Source organism: Sipha flava, unplaced genomic scaffold (genome assembly GCF_003268045.1).
Source record: "Sipha flava isolate LNK unplaced genomic scaffold, YSA_version1 41_pilon_pilon, whole genome shotgun sequence".
Classification (NCBI taxonomy): domain Eukaryota; kingdom Metazoa; phylum Arthropoda; class Insecta; order Hemiptera; family Aphididae; genus Sipha; species Sipha flava.
Window position 1 is genome coordinate 2377189 of NW_020273144.1, and position 18651 is coordinate 2395839.

At 26.5% G+C, this 18651-nt stretch overlaps 1 protein-coding gene across 5 annotated transcripts; it reads left to right on the plus strand.

Moving 5' to 3' along the window:
* The first annotated feature begins 10466 nt into the window (after window positions 1-10466).
* Window positions 10467-16644, plus strand: LOC112688999 (histone-lysine N-methyltransferase NSD3-like). 5 transcript variants are annotated; one of them, XM_025562477.1, is made up of 9 exons: window positions 10467-10774; window positions 11638-11704; window positions 11769-11858; window positions 13359-13658; window positions 14445-14569; window positions 15524-15606; window positions 15672-15762; window positions 15834-16099; window positions 16521-16644. In XM_025562477.1, the coding sequence occupies exons 4-9, from the start codon at window positions 13376-13378 to the stop codon at window positions 16546-16548; spliced, it is 876 nt and encodes a 291-aa protein (XP_025418262.1). In that variant the 5' UTR covers window positions 10467-10774; window positions 11638-11704; window positions 11769-11858; window positions 13359-13375; the 3' UTR covers window positions 16549-16644. The 5 variants fall into 5 exon arrangements, with proteins under 5 accessions (XP_025418262.1, XP_025418264.1, XP_025418261.1 ...); XM_025562479.1 differs by having other exon boundaries at window positions 11638-11698; XM_025562476.1 differs by lacking the exons at window positions 11638-11704; window positions 11769-11858 and having other exon boundaries at window positions 10468-10774.
* The last annotated feature ends 2007 nt before the right edge of the window (window positions 16645-18651 follow it).

Below are 18651 nucleotides of genomic sequence, written 5' to 3' on the forward strand. Positions count from 1 at the left end.
ACAACTTTTGCAAAAAAACAAAGGCATTATGGTTGGTAATTAAGTTACATTGAAATGATAGTGTTATCAAACTATAACTGATTAATATTTAGGAAAAATGTCAGCTGCCTACAAACTGCGCGAATTTCATACAAACATTTGTCTTTTAATATAAAAATGAGTACTTCCTAAATATTTCGATTTTGATTAATAATTATATACTAACAACTAAATAACTGATATCGAAAAGGTTTAAAATATCCGACTTTTAACACTTATTTATGATTTGACTACAGATTATATGAACTTAATTGTGTAATAATTTCAATTAAAGAATCATAAACTATTTCTCCTATTTTCTATACTTTTGAATTCGTAAATGACCATGTCAATAATTATAATAGATGTTAGTTTTAGTTCAGTAAACATTAAAAATAAATTATTAAGTCGGTTTTGATATACTCCTTAATTTATTTTTTACTATTGTTAATTTAGAAAATACCCGTTTGCAGGAACAACTTGTAGCTGATATTACTCTAAATAATTTTAGTTCATTGAAAAATCCATTAAATGATTTTTTGTAATTATTTGCTTTCATATAATATAGTAATGAGTAGGGAACGGATTTATATATAATAAAAATACAGAAATATTTACATATATATGTAAGTATAATTTATAAAATATGTGCTAAAAACATCCAAATATGTGGGGAAAAAAAAGTGATTATTATTATTAAATTATCAAAATGATTTGTTGCATTGAATTATTACAATATCTTTTAAATTATCAAATGTTAAATGTCGCCTACTAGGTATCAAAATATTTTTAAAACGGCTAAATTATCGTTTCATATCAACCGATGTATTAAAAACATATTTCAAGTGCGTACTATCAGAAGGCGATAATTCCAAATTTTTAGAAGGGTGTCTGCCACTCATTATGTCATTGATTGTTTTAAAATCAATATTGCCTGGAATTTTTTTCTGTAACAGCATGAATTTTCTTTTTTACAACATCTATTGGTTCGTTTACGAGTTTTAATCGCTGATTCAACAATTTGCATACTATCTTTTGGGGACATATTTTTTATTAATAATTTTGTTAAATTATTTTTAATTAAAATTAAATAATTTTCAATGTTTCATTTAGCATAATATTTTGAGCTTTTCCAATAGCGATAGAAGTTTCTGGATCTAATTTTGAAATAATTTTTTGTATTTTCGTTCAAAGAAGACGTATGAATGATGAAATGATAAAAATATGTTTAAAAATATTTAAAAATTAGTAAAATATGTAAAAATATGTAATTATACCAAAATATGTAAAAATATGTAATTATACCAAAATATGTAAAAATATGTAAAATAAAAGTATCATCATTTTAATAGGAATGGTTTAAATCATAAACATTTCTTATCGAATCTTAAATATCTCGTTTTAATAAAAATATGCATTTACATATAAATCCGTTCCCTAGTAATGAGTATACTGATTCATTATTAGTATTTATATCTGATTTACCATCGGTAGTGGGTAAATATTTGAATAGCTTTATCTCAGATTGTAATATCTCTACAGGGACATTTGCAAATTTCAATAAAATTTTAGGTGTAGAGTCTAGATGAATCTTACTACAGCTTGAACTAATTGTACAGTTACTGATTAAATCTTGAGTTGAGACCATAAATTGATTCATCAAACAAGTGTTTGTATACACTTATTTTAATTTAATCATATTTAGTTAAAAAAAAAAAGAATTTGACATTTTGTTTAAACGAGTTGACACTTTTCTATTAACTACTTCCGATACTTTTACACCATTCCTATTATTTAGTTCTATTGAATGTCGATAAATATTTTTAAAGTATTCGTCACTATTCCTCATAGTCAGGACCATAATCAATGCAGGTCATGAGCCAGGGGCGCAGTTCTAAGAGGAGCGCAAATTTAATCACTACTTATGTAATATTTTTCACGAAATATGAAAAAGATGTAGTTAAAATAATTTCGTTTGATAAATTTGCCTCTATAAAAGCAAGAAAAGTACCATTGTAGTTTTGTACTAAATAAACTGAAAACCATCTAACACAATTGTAAAACAAAAACATTTGAAGAAAATCACATGTTCGTTTATATTTTAAAGTACTACAAATAGTTATTAAAGTTTATTAGTCATTATTTTCTTGTACACCATGTTTTTATACATGCTTTATTATGTATATTATGTATCTCAAATGATTTTTTGTAAAAAAATGCTAATTTCCCATGGGGGGAGTGGGATACAGAGATACAGAGATTCGCCAGGGACGCCACTAGACCTCAATACGGTCCTGCTCATAGTTACTAAATTTTGTATTAAAGACTGTACACTATTTATTTGCTAATATAAGATCCATGTTTGATGGTTGTAATAAAGAACTTGTTTTTAATATTAAATGTAATTTGGAATTCAATAAATACAATCCAATAAATATATTTAAAATTTTTTTATTGGTATTTTAATCCCATGCCTTTTGTACACATTTCAGATTTTCTCTATGGCTAAAAACAAAAATTCATAGTTATTCAGTACTAATTTGACTGCTTCTGTTTGACAACCCCAGCGAGTAATAGAACACGACTTTAAAGTAAGTAACTTAGTTCTTACATCTTTAGATATTTTTTCCAAAATCGAATGTTTCATTGTACTACTTTCAACGAAATTATAGGTAAACTGCAGTGGCATATACAGAAAATATTTTATTTTCGGGAGGGATTACTATGGACAGGGTTAAATTGCCACTGCTAACTAAGAATTACTAACAAGACACAGTAGGTACTTATCTACATTTAATTTACAGAATTTCCCAAAACTATTTGACAAAGGCAATAAAAATTGTCTCAACTGATCACATTATTTACGTATTTCCTATAGTTAGTATAATCCTGTTTTTATGAACAAAGGATATATGATGTGGTACTTGACTATTTAATATATATATATATGTCTACTGGACTATTTCTATTATAAAATATGCTATGAATAAAATATTCTCTTATTATACAATTATAATTTATTTATTTATTATATAATTAACTCTTAATAATAAGCATTGAACCATAAATTGAGAACCTTAAAACATTTTACTGAACTATTGAAGTAGGTACAATTAAATTAATTAAATTCAACCAGGTTAAAATCGTTTTTTTACTTTTTTTTATAAATTATTTCTAAATAAACATAGAGCACCATTAAAATATAACAAACATTTAAAATAATTTTTAAGTTTTTCAAAACAGTTTTGGGGGGAGGAGCTGTAGCTCACGAGGAACTCCCCTATATACGCCACTGGTAAACTGTACAGGGCTTAATTTAATCAAATTAAGGCCAAGTGTACAATTTTTTTCGGGATCCTCCAAGTCAAAAAATGTTCTAGAAAAAAATCTACATAGAGAGTGTGAGGGGAGAAATGTGAATAATAAAAAAAATAAATATTTAAATGTTAAAAGTGTAAATACCTATCTCAAAACTCATAAAATATTTTTACATTATTTCATGTACTATAATTACAATTTAAATACTTGGTTTAGTAAATGAAAATGAAAAAGACAACGAAAAGATAATACCATTGATTATAAACACAATATAGTATTTATAATCAATGATAATACTACTTAAATAACATAACAAAGTTATAATATATTAAAATAATAAAAATACTTAAGGATTTTATTAAATTAATTAAAATTAAGATAATTAATTTTCAATTTTCCATAAAATTATAAAAATGGTAAATAACTTATTAATTAAAGGGTCGGTGCTGGTCATTTATTAAGAAGTAAAATGTAGGCAATTAAATTCACATGTTGTATCGGCGGCGCACCAACCGTGCATGAATGTGAGTGTGTTAATCGATATTAGTGTGCGTGAGTTATAATAAGATAAAATTAGATAATTACATTAACTGCGCGTTATCGGATGTGTATCTATTTGTATATTATACGTCTTATTAGTCCATGCGTTATCGTTTCATAGAATTACTATTATGAATTGTGTTTATTATTATTATTATTATCAACTGGAGATCACAATAATTGATGAAGTCTCTTGCTTTCTACAATCGACTCTTATTTACAATCCAATGTAACGTATTATATGACAAATTGTGTGTGTTTTTTGTAGTTGGCTACAAGTAGACTTGTACTTTCGGCATTACACAATGTTACAAAATATATGCATACAACGTTTTACGTATGATTCGATGTTGCGTAGTTGCGAAGCGCAAGAACAACGACCGATAATAATCGACTGAACTGAACACTAAACAAATAATCTATTATTCTATATCGACATCCGGTCGATATCCAGCGGGTTATACAGGTATACAGGGTTATACAGCGGTCGATACAGGTTTATAGTATTATTGACAAGAATTAGACAAAAATCAATAATAATAATAATAAAATTTGAAAAATTATAAAAATAAGCATAACAATTTTAAAATATGCACCCTACTGCAAAATCTATCAAATATGTAAAAATATGAACATTCAAATTTTAGATCTGATATCATGGTACCGAGAAACGAATTTATTTCGCACTCTGCTATATTTAACAATAATTAAAAAAAGTATGCAAATCCTAGAAGTCCCTAAACCTACTTATTGTGTTGTCTGCTAAAATACTGTCGACTAAATTACGGTCAGTTGAAATATTGTCTGTTGTAATATTTGTCGTTTAATTAAGTATCGACTAAAATACTGTCGACATAATACTTTTCGGATTAAATATTTTCGGCTGAAATACTGTTGACATAATTGCTGTACTCCATTAAGTAATGATAATAACCAATAATTGAGTACCTATAAAGTTGCGATTATTTTAACCTGAATAGGTACGTAGAATGAGTTTATAAAATAATATAGTTAAAATTATTTTAATACCGGTTTATCGATCAGTAAAAAAAATAAATCCAATACACCACTAAACACTATATACAAACCAAGGACTGGAACCGAACCGAAAAGAATTGGTTCTGGAACCCAAAAATCCTTAAAATATTTGGAACCGGAACACGAGTCGTGTAGGACCAGTTTTAGAACAATCTAATAAATTATATTATTGTTTATCATCTATACTTGTAAATACCTATACCGTAAGAGGTTTTGAGTACTTAAAAATAGTTATCATCATATAGCCACCTCTGTATTATTTAAACTATTAATATTTCCGTAACAATATACAATTTTAAAAGTAATTTATAAATGTTCCTGGGCGTACGAGAATGTGTTATCGTTTCCGTGAATTATAAATATATTTTTTCGGTTACTTCATAAACACGTCGGTTGATTCCACGAAATCTTTCGATAAAAATCTAATACTAATCATTATTATTAACTTCACCACCAGTAACACGGATTATTTATAATAATAATATGTACAAACTACCTACCATTGATTATAAATACTAGGCTGTATGTAAACTGCGTCAAAAAAAAAATAAAGATTTTACATTGTGCGACAAAACTGATACATTATACAAACTGCGGTAATTTATTTTGTATACATACCTATATATGCTATTTATTATAATCCCTAAATCAGGAGCGTATCCAGAAATGTTTTATTGTGGGGAGGGGGTCCAAAATTTTTATATTATCTGTTCTCTAATTATAATTATAGTTTAACTCAATACCTACAAATTACCTACTGTTAATATACTATAGTATAGTTTATACATTATAGGTATATTATATGATATATAAACTTTGTATATTGAAGATAATGGGAAATTAAAATACACTATATACTATTATTATACTATTTATTATTAAACCGTTGAGTATGTAGAAATTTCAATGTGGGGTTCGGACTAGGGTTGCCAACCGTGCTGCGTGAGGCGGGACGTCCCGTTTCCAGAGTTCAAATAATACGTCCTGCGATGCGTATCCGCGGGACGCTCATTGTCCCGCTTTTTGTAAACCTGTATAAGTATTTTTATATAGAAGCCTTACATTTTTATTGTGCGCATTTAAAACTTTTTTCCGTCCGAAATTCCAACAGAATCGATTGCACGTATAGGTTTAATCAAATATTAGTAGCTTCTATTTATAGATTCACAGTTGTCGAATTGGGAAAAATCAAGTAGAGGAGCTCAGTCCAACGATTCGAAAACTGCGTTCCACGTGCGCAATTATTTAACACAGACCCGTAGGGGGCTTCGTCCCTCACCCCTACTCACCGCCAACCATACATATATATTAAATACCACATTTCAGCTAAACAAATATTTTAATTCTAAATATAATATATTTTGATAGCAATACCAACATCCTACATGATAAAAAATCATTGACAATTTTTGAATTAACAAGAGTTATTCATTTATTTTTTTAAAGTTATAGATAAAATATTATTCTTCGATATTACCATTGATAATAGAGTATTCTTATTCTAAAATTAATAATATTACTAACGAACGTGCACACACGTCACAATAACCACTGAAACAGTTTTTAAAATCCATTAATTAATTGTTAAACTGTTAAAGTACGAATATCTAGAAGATTTGTCTTATTTATCTTAATTGACAATATCTATTTTTAATGTTATATATATTTTCCATTTGCTTAATGTGTATACAAAACTGATGAACTGAAAAGAACTATTATATATATAATAGAGTTTTATTTTTAATCATTTTATGTTGCGACCGAATTCCCAAATTGTTTTTCTTTTTTCGTCCATTATTTATTCTTTCATAGTATTTCCACAAGAAAAATGCACATTAATATAATTTTATGAATAGGAATATCAAAATTATAAATATATGCTCGATAAAATAGAAATATGCACAATCATGCCAAATAAACAAAAAAAACCTCTAAATATGCAAAACTATGCAAAATAAAACTTCACATATTTAATCGTGGTACCTTGAAATAAGTTTTTATGTAATTTAGTATTAAACACAACTTGGCAAGATTTATATGCAAATGCATTAGTTTATGAGCCCTGGTTATTAGCTATAATTGTTCGGGAAATTCGAGATTTGATTCATTTGACAATTCATTTTCAATATCAGAAGTCAACAAGGAATCAGAAAAAATGTCACCAAAATATTCATTACCAGAATTAGTACAATTAACGTTTAAAATCAATGTAAATAATTAACGTCATTGATTCAAAAAGTAGTCTTTCAATTTCTTTTTCAGTAACCTGATAATCAATAAGTTTACAAACTATTAATGTCGAGGCGAACTAGCATTACCAGCAGGACCGGCTCAAGGGGTAGTCGATATAGGCCCACGTCTAGGGCGGCATTTTTCCTGGATAATTTTTATTTATAAAAAAAAATATTTGATAAAATATTTACACGTAAGGGGCGACAAAAACTAAATTTTGTCTATGTTTGTTTAAACACTTAGCCGGGTCTATGGACAGTGTATGGATCATATTGAAGACAAGTTCAATATATTGAAGCAATCAAAATCGTTGATATTTATTGATAGATTGTCAATATTATTGTGTTATTTGTATCACAAAGCAATAGCAATAGCAATAATCGTGTTATCTCCATTAAATATTTTGACCAGAACTGAACAATATATTCAATATTATTGATCGTGTATGTGCAAAAAAAATTGAAACATTTATTGAAGTAAACATTGAGCAATAATATTAATCGTGTATGGGCCGCTTTATCCTATTCCCTATTGGCTATTGCTATTAGTTATATTACCTACCTATTTTACGTATCTTCTACAGTACCACTATTAGAATGACTATAGAATGTAAACATATTGTGCCTGTTGCCTGTGTTATAATTTATAACCATTTATAACATCGTACTCTATGGTATTCACTTCATATACTAAAACATGTTGTGATGTTTCCTAACTTAAGGATACCTCACCCTTAATATACCGGGTTCAATTGAACTGCCTTGACCCCCCCCTTGGGTGCCACTGCAAATATATTATTAATTATAATTATTTACGATGGATGTCTCCTTCGTACGGACTGAATTCGATGGTGGTCATCAAACAAATGATAAACAGCGCATTAAAATAAAATATACCTAGCTAATAATTAATAACTAGGCTTAGGGACTTATAGCATTTGTATAATTTTTTTAATTATTGTTAAATATAGCAGAGCGCGGAATAAATTCGTTTTTCGGTGCCATGATATCAGATCTAAAATTTGAATTTGAATATTTTTGCATATTTGATAGATTTTTCAGGAGATTGAATATTTTAAAATGTTTAGGATTATTTTGTATATTTTGACAAATTTTTCAAATTTAAAATTAAAAACTTTAGATACGTATAAATATACACACATATTTCAACCGATCGAAAAAAAATGTACTAAGAGGACTTCCAGTAATATGCCATCGGCAAACTACCTCTCATATCTAGTTATTATTATTATTTACTAATTTGTGTTAAAAAAAAACTTGTGATGGCAGACGGACCACAAAAAGCTGTCGCGTCGTCGAGTAAAATAAAATTAAGAAATACTCATGATAGTATCAATCGATATACGGCCATACGGGTGGCGATGTAGTGTTTCGTTGAAGATATTTTTAAAATGGTTCTAAATTCAGGGCTGGCGTTACCTTTTGCGAAGCCTTGGACAAAACTTACTTTACCCATAACAGCATTCATCTATAGCCTGTAGGCCGCAATTAATGGCTATAACATGTAATCAAACTCGGGACAACAGCTGCACGCGATATCGGGTAATGACTGATTAAGTTTAAGAAATGCCATAAAATAAATTTCCCATGTGTCCCTGTACATCCATACTGTGCGGCGTGCCGTACGGGTCGTCGTCTGCCGCGTACATGACATAATATTGTTGTTCTGTTAATTTTTATTACACGTCAACGGATCTCTTTAAAAATCGCACTCGCCAGGCGATCCACACATTTCTCGTTTTATTTTATAAGATTTCCGTACAAAATATTTTTCAATGAAAATTTTAAGCGCGAGGCCCTGGACAAATGCCCCGTTTTGCCTACCTCTAACGCCGGCCCTGTCTAAATCTGATAATATAGTACAATTTATGTATATTATTATTGTTGTATTTATATTTATATTGTGTTAGAACCGTTTCACATGAACGATATTTTATCGTGCGATTTATTTATACATTATATTGCTCATTAAATACAACGTCATAAGTAAAAATTAAAAAATTTCTAAAAATATTTTAGATATGTGCTATTCTAGTACCAAGTAAAAACTCAATACCTATAAGTATTATTTAGCGTTCCAGCATTGATTTTATAATATATTATTTATATTTATCTTTTATATTATATACCTATTATATGTTGTAAATGTTATGTTATTGAGCCGAAAGACAAAATCAAAGTGACAAATATACTTTTCGTGTATCATAATGTTATGATATATTTATATGTAATTATGTTATTTTCATTTGTTTGTTTTTATTTTTGAAACAGTATTATAGATTCATTTATATAAATAGTATAGCATTAAATATACCTAAGTATAATAAGAAAGTAATAAATAGTTGGTATAAATTTAAATTATTCGGTCGATTCTGTTGGAAAAAAACAAAATATTTTGTCTTCATCCGGAATCTGTAGTATACGGCCGTGAACGACCGAATTGATCGGATGTATAGTGACCGGTACAATTTTATTTCATACTTTTATTTTTTTCGTCCATATTCGGCCGATGCCGGGTCTAGTCTTTTAAAATTTTAATAGTAGACCTGCATACCGCCGATCGGTCGGTTATTATTTATATTTGTCAGGAATTAATTTGCATACGCGCGTGCATTGACGGAGATATTAAATTATGATAAAATGTTTTCATCTTAAAAAAAGTGGTTTATAGACCTAAAAGCCACACAAAACTGATGGAATTTGGCTTGGCGGATTTAATTTTTAATACCAATTTATTATTGATTATCAAATTTGTTAGGTTAAATAAAGTTAGAGCCGATTTTGAATTTTTTCAACTGTTTTGTCAATGAATGAAAATAAGATTATATTACTTACAATGACACTAATAATTATTGGAATATTAAAAATCGCCTCTGTTCAAAACTTGTTAATCGTAATCCGTTTTCAAAATTAAAATAAGTCAAATCGAATTCTTCATCGACTACAACCCCCTTATATCGAAAGTACGCAAAAATATGCATGCACTATTACATTTTATTTCTTTATTACTAATGGTTTGAAACGGATTTGTACCTCCATGGTATGTTTTACAATGTAACAAAAAAAAACAAGCAAATGCAACAGCTTACGAGCCCTGGTAACAATGTACATATAGACATGATTTTTATTTTTCATAGACGTGATACAATTGTATTTAATATTAAATTATTTTTATCTAAAAAATGTATTGTTCTTGGGATCGCACACGTAGGCGCGTTTATGGCGGGTTATCTTTCTATCCCCACTGTCCAATTGGTTCTTTTCTAAAATCGGATATCGTTTGGAGGGCGACGGTTGCCGATAACCGCACTCGGTATCCGATACCACACGAGTTCTCACATGTATTCTTCCCGCTTTATTCCCGTACGTACCGCCGTCCACCTCGCTTTTCACCGCCACATGTTTCGCGTTCATTCATTTATCAGTACCTACGCCTGTTGCAGTTACCGTTTACGATTCAACGTTGCGCATTCTTCTCTTTTTCAGTTTTGCCATTAAATCGATTTACGTTGTACCATAAAATTATTTATTGTTTTTATTACATCACAAAAGTTCGAGACGCAAGAATTCCGTGTACCGTCGTCCAGATTCGTCGTGTCTACAGAAAGGTACGCCAATTATCGATTAATTGACAGTGAACAGTTTGGGTTCGTACTATAGATTAAAATCAATGGAATTGTAATTCATTGTTGTCGGGATATAAGCAAACAAACTTGAGTTGGTATGCTTATATTTTTCCCGACACTTGTTTTTATCGAATTTATACTATAATCTGCAATAAAATGTTGTCATTTGCAATTAGATTAAAACAAATTTGAATTGGTGTGCATTTATATTTCCGGACATTTTTTTTGTTTTTATTGAATCTATACTATAATCTGCAATAAAATGCTGTCGTTTGCTATTAGTTAGGAAGTTACAGACGTTCAAACATCGCGCATTATCTACACTGATAACAATCGTGCGTCTTACTCCAAACCAGAGTAATCTCTATTACCCAAACCACGGCTATAGATAATATAATATTATATAATTTATTATAATTATAATAATATTCACTCGACATGATTTTTGATAAAAAATCGTGGGATATTTTTGGTTTTTAATTTTTAAATATTTAATTTCTATTTAACTCACATATGACTGACATTATGTATTAATATAAGTGCAATATTATGAATACCATGGATAAACGATAAAAATATGATCCGAAATAGATGCTGTAATAAGATTTTGTTGCAGCTGTGCATTGTATCGTTGTTGCGTTACAGGCGACTTATAAACGACTACGACTTGATGTAATTATCATAATTTGCAAATTTATAATCGTTATGATAATTACTAATGGTTCAGTAAAATAAAAGGTGTCTGGAAAAGTATAATCGGTCCCAACAGCTTACATAATTGAATCGATTTCCTGTAGTTTTTTATGACATTGAATTGAATTTCTTATTAGTATTTTTATTTTCAGTGCTTGAAGGTAGTAGAGTTACCAAATACTATACCAATACTATCAATAAAAATATAAAATGGTATAGGTATATATATTGTTGTAATCATTATTTCTTGCTTAATGAATTTTAATGATTGATTATATTTTAGGTATTTCATATTTATCTACAGGCTTGATTTGAGGAAGGAGGACTTGGGAGAACTGATAATTATCCCAATTAAATTGTCAGATGTTCTAGTGTATGTCAATTTTTAAAAAAAGGTTGCATGGGACGGTACTTAATTTTAGTTTAATTTTTACAAAATTATAAAAATGTAATGTTTTTATAAAAAAATAAACCATTTATAGAATGTGTAGGTATACCTAAGTTTTTGTCACAGCGTTACATAATAAATTATGATAATCAAACATCATGGATAATTTTTATTGGCATACACAATCACTTACCTATTGCCATTTACATGGAACACCTTTATTTTAATTTAATTTTGTTATTGGACTTATTTTAGCCTCTATACAAAAAAGATACACTATATTTATATATTGAAGTTATGTTTTAAACTTTGAAAGTGAGTTAGCAACTTATGGATTATTTGTTGGTCTATGGTTACATGTTTAAGGGTGTCATTAGGGATCAAGAAGGTTATATTTAGTTTTTAATTTAATTTTCAGTTTTTATTTTTTTTAGGTAGAAACACAAAATGTGCATGTGTCATCAGAGTATCTTTATTAATTTATTTTTATCCAAGTCAAACATTATTTATTTATATATTTATAAAAACAGATTGTAAACAGTAATAATAATCTATTTATATCTTGATTCTTAAATGTGTAATATCACAATATTTTGTCAGAATATCAATATAATAAAAATTTCTTTTTTTAACTACGTAGTCATTTTATACTAAATTTAGTTTATTAGTTTCGATAGATAGCAAACTCTTTTATTTATTCAATAGATGTTCGATTCAAATGTAGTGAATTACAGAGCATAATATAAGTAATAAATATATTTTATACTATAAAATTGATTATGGCTTACATAAATGAAAATTTTCTCTCACTTCATTTGAATTTATTATCCTGTGTGTCAACTAAAAAAAAAAAAATACAGTGGATAGTTTGAAATACCTAGAGTCCATATTTTTATAAAGAGGACGTCACACCAGTATGTGTTGTCTCTGTTGTGTACAATATTGTAAGTTTGTGTTCAGTAGTTCAAATATAGTAATGTTAGTTTTGATATTAGAGTAAACTGATCTATATTATTACTTAAAGGGTTTATCTGTGTTTTGTTAGTTGGTGTTTTCCAATATGTTGATTTCTAAGCAAGTTAAGAATTTTTTTTAAATTTCAATATTTTACAAACTCGTAACTCGTTTAAAAATTAAAATATTGAAGAAAAAAAAAACAACTAACAAAACACAGATAATGTTCTCTTCTTTAAGTTTGATCATAAGTTAGTTTATTCTAATATTAAAGCTAACATCATTACATTGGAATCACTAAACATAAATTTGTCATGTTGTATGTGTATCTGATAGAGACAACTCATATGAGTGTGGCGTACCCTTAATTAGTTAATACAATAAATAAATAAATTTCTGACAATTTTATAGGTGATGATTAACAATAATATTTTAAAAATGTCTTAATTTTTGATTTTTCGCAAAATTATTGCATTTAATAAATTAAATATCAATTTTATGTATTGTACACTTATTATTTTATTATTACAGATTTGATTTTATAAATAATGGCCGACTTTGAAATGAAGACAAAAGTTTCTTCTGAAACTTCTACCTTTTGTAATAATTTATTGGAAAGTGCTGGTTCAACAAATATATCCAACTCTTCTGTTGATAAAGTATCAACTGATTCATTAAGTAATGATCAGAATTCAGCAAAACCAAATTTTATAGAAAATAATGGTTACACAATTGGTGATATTGTTTGGGTTAAACTTGGAAGGTATCCATTTTGGCCTAGTATTGTCTGTATTGACCCAGAATCGAATACTTTTTTTAAATGGTCACTCAGTAAGTCTTTCATTTACATAATTTCAGTCAGTATTTTGTATAAATATTTTAATTTTAATTTTTTTTTCTTTTATATACATATTTTTTTTATTTTTTAATACACTTGTTTGGATGAAGAGGAGATAGTAAATTATTCTTTCAAAGTAGTTGTCCTGCCCAAAAGACAAAACTACTAGTGAATGGGTTAATTCTAGTCTTTGTACGTTTAGATGCTACTGTCTTATTTCACTCAGTCATGCCATTGCTCTTGCAATCTTGTAATAAAATTTAAAACCGTGAAACTTTGATATCAAATAATGCATATACAATAAAATCTCTATAATCTGACAAATATTATACCTGAGGACTGTCAGATTAACAAAAATGCTGAATTAATGGAGATGCTCATAAAAACACATTTTTACTTATTGAAAAACTTCAATTTATTTTATTAAAACTTACAAATAATATATACATACATACTAATTTATGATATACTATGTATACTTGTATGTAATAATATTTTGATGGTACAGGTTTAAAAATATCAATTTGTTTTGTTTTTTGTTTCAAATTATGCTTTTAAGACAACATTTTAAGATCAAATACTGCCAGATTACTGGACATAATACTGGATTATTAAATGACCAAAATACCGAGAGTCTATTGTATTATATTACAAATATTTAATTTCCTTTATGGAATATGCCTACTGGAATCTATTTTATGTTCATTTGTTTGTGTTTAAAAGAATTTGTTTAGCATTTACAAATAACTAAACATGTATCAAAAATTATTTTATTTTAGAGGATAAAAAGAAGTTTTCACTCCATGTCCGATTTTATAATGATAATGGTAGACGAAGTTGGGCAAATATTATTGAAAAATATCGTGGAAAAGAAGATATACTTTCAAAATATCCCAATTGTTTGGCAAGTTTAATATTTTACTATTAATTTTATTTTTTAAATTATTTTAAAATTAAATCTTGTGGATTTTATAAATTGTACTTTAATACTTAAATTAATATAGGGTATAAATAATAAATAATAACTTTTTGTGCTCTATTTCAAAGGTTTTCAATTTTTTTAAATCTGTACCGTTATTAGTTCCCAATATTTTTAAATATCATTTAAAATGAAAAACAAACTTATTTAAATGTTACCATTTTAATATTAAAAGTAATAACAATTTTAATTTAAATTTTTTTAAATATTTCTTTCATTTATTATTTGCTGAAAATTGCTGCTTTAATTTTTTGAATGGTTATCAACTGCAGATTTGCATTGTAGTTAATTTAACACTTGTATATCCAGTATTATGCTGTATATTTCGAGAGCGTAAAATTATTGTTATGACTTAACTACTTTATTAATTTTTTTGTGCTTTAGTTGGATCTGCTGGTTATTAGACCTTGACAATTGTTCACAAAGGCTTAATAATAACTTCCAATATAAATATCGACCAATAATCAAATATTATCTTCAAATGAAGTAGAATAGTTTATATAAGATAAAATAATACTTGCCTGTTATTTTGAATTGATATTACACATATTTTGATGAAATTAATACATTTTTATATCTAATTCACTTGCAACTTACTTTTTAAAACCGTTGTACAAACAGTAAATAGTTTCTTTTATAGTTTTCCAGATTGAAAGTTTATTAATAGGTTAATTATATTTCCAACTGCAACAATTGTTTTAGTAATTCCCCAATACTGATTAAATATTAAATTAACTATATATATATATTTTTTTTGACTCTTAAATTTTTTATTAATCAAACTAGAATTTGAATTTGATTATATTTAATTTATATATACATATATTTATTCCAATTTAATGTTTGAATATTTTATAATTATTTATGTAAATGTTATAGTACTTTATGAAAAACAGTAAAAAACAATTAGATGCATGGAATTTAGCTATTAAAGAAGCTGATAAATGGATTGAAGTTGATAGGTAAAATTGTAAATTTAGATATTTATTAAAAAAAAATATTTAAACAAAAACATATTTTGTTTTAGAGATGAAAGAATGACTCAATTTTGCATTGCACATAATATAGAGACTTTAACTCCTATTTTAAATAAAAAGTCTCTTGAAAATTCTAATGTTGTAAGTTAAATAATAAAAAATTAATTGAAATTAAAATGTTGTTGTCACACTACAAGATGATTTATCTTTAGGTAGAGAAGAATGCCAAAGTTAAGGAAAACCGTTATGAAGTATCTGAAAAATTGGCATTGGCTTTGAGACCAGTTAAAGGAGAGGCTCAAAAAAAGAAATATGTTGCTAAAAATAAGAAGATAACAAAAAAGCAAAAGAAAAGTTTTGATGATCAAGAATCTAATGATGAAACCAACAATTCAGACGAGGAGAATGATACTAATGTACCACTAATACCATTTAATCCAGAACGATCAGTACCTCTTGAACTTAAACGTCGAATAGAGTAAGTTTTATATTTTATATTATCTAATATTGATTTAGCTAAAATCAAAGGTAATTTTTTTCTAAGAATCTTTAAATACTGTGTAAAATTATTAATTTATTTAAATAAAAAAAAGATCTTATCTTATTTGTATCTTAACTAAATAATTTTTTTTTACATTGGTAATGAATAAGATTTTGTTTTTTTTTGTGTAATTTATATATTTATGCTTAAATGTCAAGATTATTAGAATAATCAAATATTAATATAATATAATTAGTAATGAGAATAAAGTAATTATTTTTTTAGATTATTGACTTATTCAAAATTGAAAATATACTTACATTTTTATTTTTTCATTACTGAATTTTTTTGTTAATCATTTAATCTAGAAATACTTTGGATTGTATATTAATATTTAAAAAATGTTTGCATTTTTTAGGAAATTGGAACTTAAAGAAAAGAAATAAGATGAGACTTCTTATCCTTGCTTCAAGTAATTAAATGATTAATGTTGATAAAAATGAACTAAGAATTTATATTGTTTAGAATTAAAAATTGTAAATGAGATGTTTTTTTAATATTATAATAATAGTAAATTTTATAATATAAATATTATAAAGACTGAAGAATACAGAAATACAATTTTATACATTTATACTTCACTGTTTATATTTTTCAAATTTAGCTTCAGTAAATTTGAGTTCACATATGTCTACAATAATATTTCACAGTATTAATCTAAGTACCCCAATTTATGGTTAGAATGGTTACACTCTGCTTTTACAAATACTTTTCGTTAAATATTAAAATTAATTTTAGACAATTCAGAAATTAGCTGCATTTGAAAATATGTTTGGTATATATGATTCAATATATTACACATTTCTTATATATCTTTTCAAAACTGCAACATTAGTTTTTAATCATTAATCTTTTATACTGATAATAGATAATAATAAAAACTGAAAGACTATGTAAATCATTTATATATGAATATTTATTAGAGTAAAATTATCTATTTTTATTATTTTGTTTAATCAAATATTTAAGTTAAAATAACAATTTTTCCATTGATTTTTAATATTTTATTTATTTAATAATCATTTACTAAGTCAACATGATAATTATAAATATTAAATTAACCTTCGGAAATAAATAAATAATTAGTGTACCTGAAATACTTAATTACAAAGCTCGGTAGGCATTCATGACATTCGTTTACAAATATATTTCAAGTCTGAAATACAGATTATTTTCATTAATTTTATGATTTATTTTTATTTCACGTATGGTTTTTTTAGATCATTATTGTATAGACAAGATATTGAGTATCTAAATTATTTCTATGATTTTCTGTTCAGAATCTGGATATTTTCAATGTGTATTGTTTTATATAAATTACTATAAAAAAATTACAAATGGCTCTTTCCTTGAATGACAAATGTCCATTGATATTTTCTTTATAAATGTTAATTAAATTTTTAAATAAGCATTCTTTATGAGTTTTGAACAATTATATTTTAAAAGTATATTTCCTGATAAATTCCAATTTCTTAATTAGATACTTTTATATATATTTCCGAGTTATAACTCAAGATGTAATATGTTATGTAATATATGACAAAAATAACTGACTGTGCAAGACTTGTGACTCTTCAGATAATATAAACAATAGTTTAAAAATTTTGGAAATGCTTCAGAAATTTCAAGGACAAAATTCTCTTATTACACTAGTTACCTTATCAGAAAACAATTTTAATAAATTAAACAAAAACTTATCTGTTTTATTCTATTAACTATCTATTTCTATTAAAATTAATACCATTCTAAACGAAAAGGTTATTACACTCGAAAATAAAATATCAGAGTTAGAATCAAATAATATAGCAGTCAATCACATTACTGAAAATCAAATCATTGACGAAATAATCGACCTTTAATACTGTGCTAAAAATATATCAATCTTTAATTTGACTAAAGACAACGGTAACAAAAGTAATATAGATATAACAAAAATATAATAGCAGCTATGGATTTGGATATAAATCCAGTCAAAGTTTTACGTCTTGGTAGACAATCGAATAAACCCTGCTCATTAAAATTAATCCTACTGGAAGTTTTGGATATTTTTTCAATACTTTTAAACATAAAAAAAATCTGCAAATTCACTCTAATTTTAATTCCATTAGCATTTCTCCAGACATACACCTAAACAGCGTGACCATTTTAACATTCTACAAAAAGAAATTTAAAGGTGAACATGATCTATATATTCAATATATTAAAGGTAATCCAACTATAGTTCAAAACTCAAAAAACTTGTAATTAAGTCCCATTGTTATCCTATATTATCAAAAATTAATATTTACTATCAAAATGTCCACGGTATTAATATTAATTAAATTTGTTACATAGCTCACTTTCTGTATCTGATTTTGATATTTATTTTTACCGAAATATGACTTAACGCAAATGTAAGCGATACTGAGTTAGAATTTATAAATTTTTCGTTTAGATAGAAATAATAATACTAGCCCTTATCTTAGAGTTAATTGTTAACATTAATTGTA

Bases quoted from the DNA above. Each gene is read 5' to 3' on its own strand.
- LOC112688999 (XM_025562477.1), top strand. From the start codon at position 13,376: ATGGCCGACTTTGAAATGAAGACAAAAGTTTCTTCTGAAACTTCTACC. The intron at 14,570-15,523 runs GCAAGTTTAATA...TAAATGTTATAG, and splicing joins CAAAATATCCCAATTGTTTG to TACTTTATGAAAAACAGTAA. The intron at 15,607-15,671 runs GTAAAATTGTAA...ATTTTGTTTTAG, and splicing joins AAATGGATTGAAGTTGATAG to AGATGAAAGAATGACTCAAT.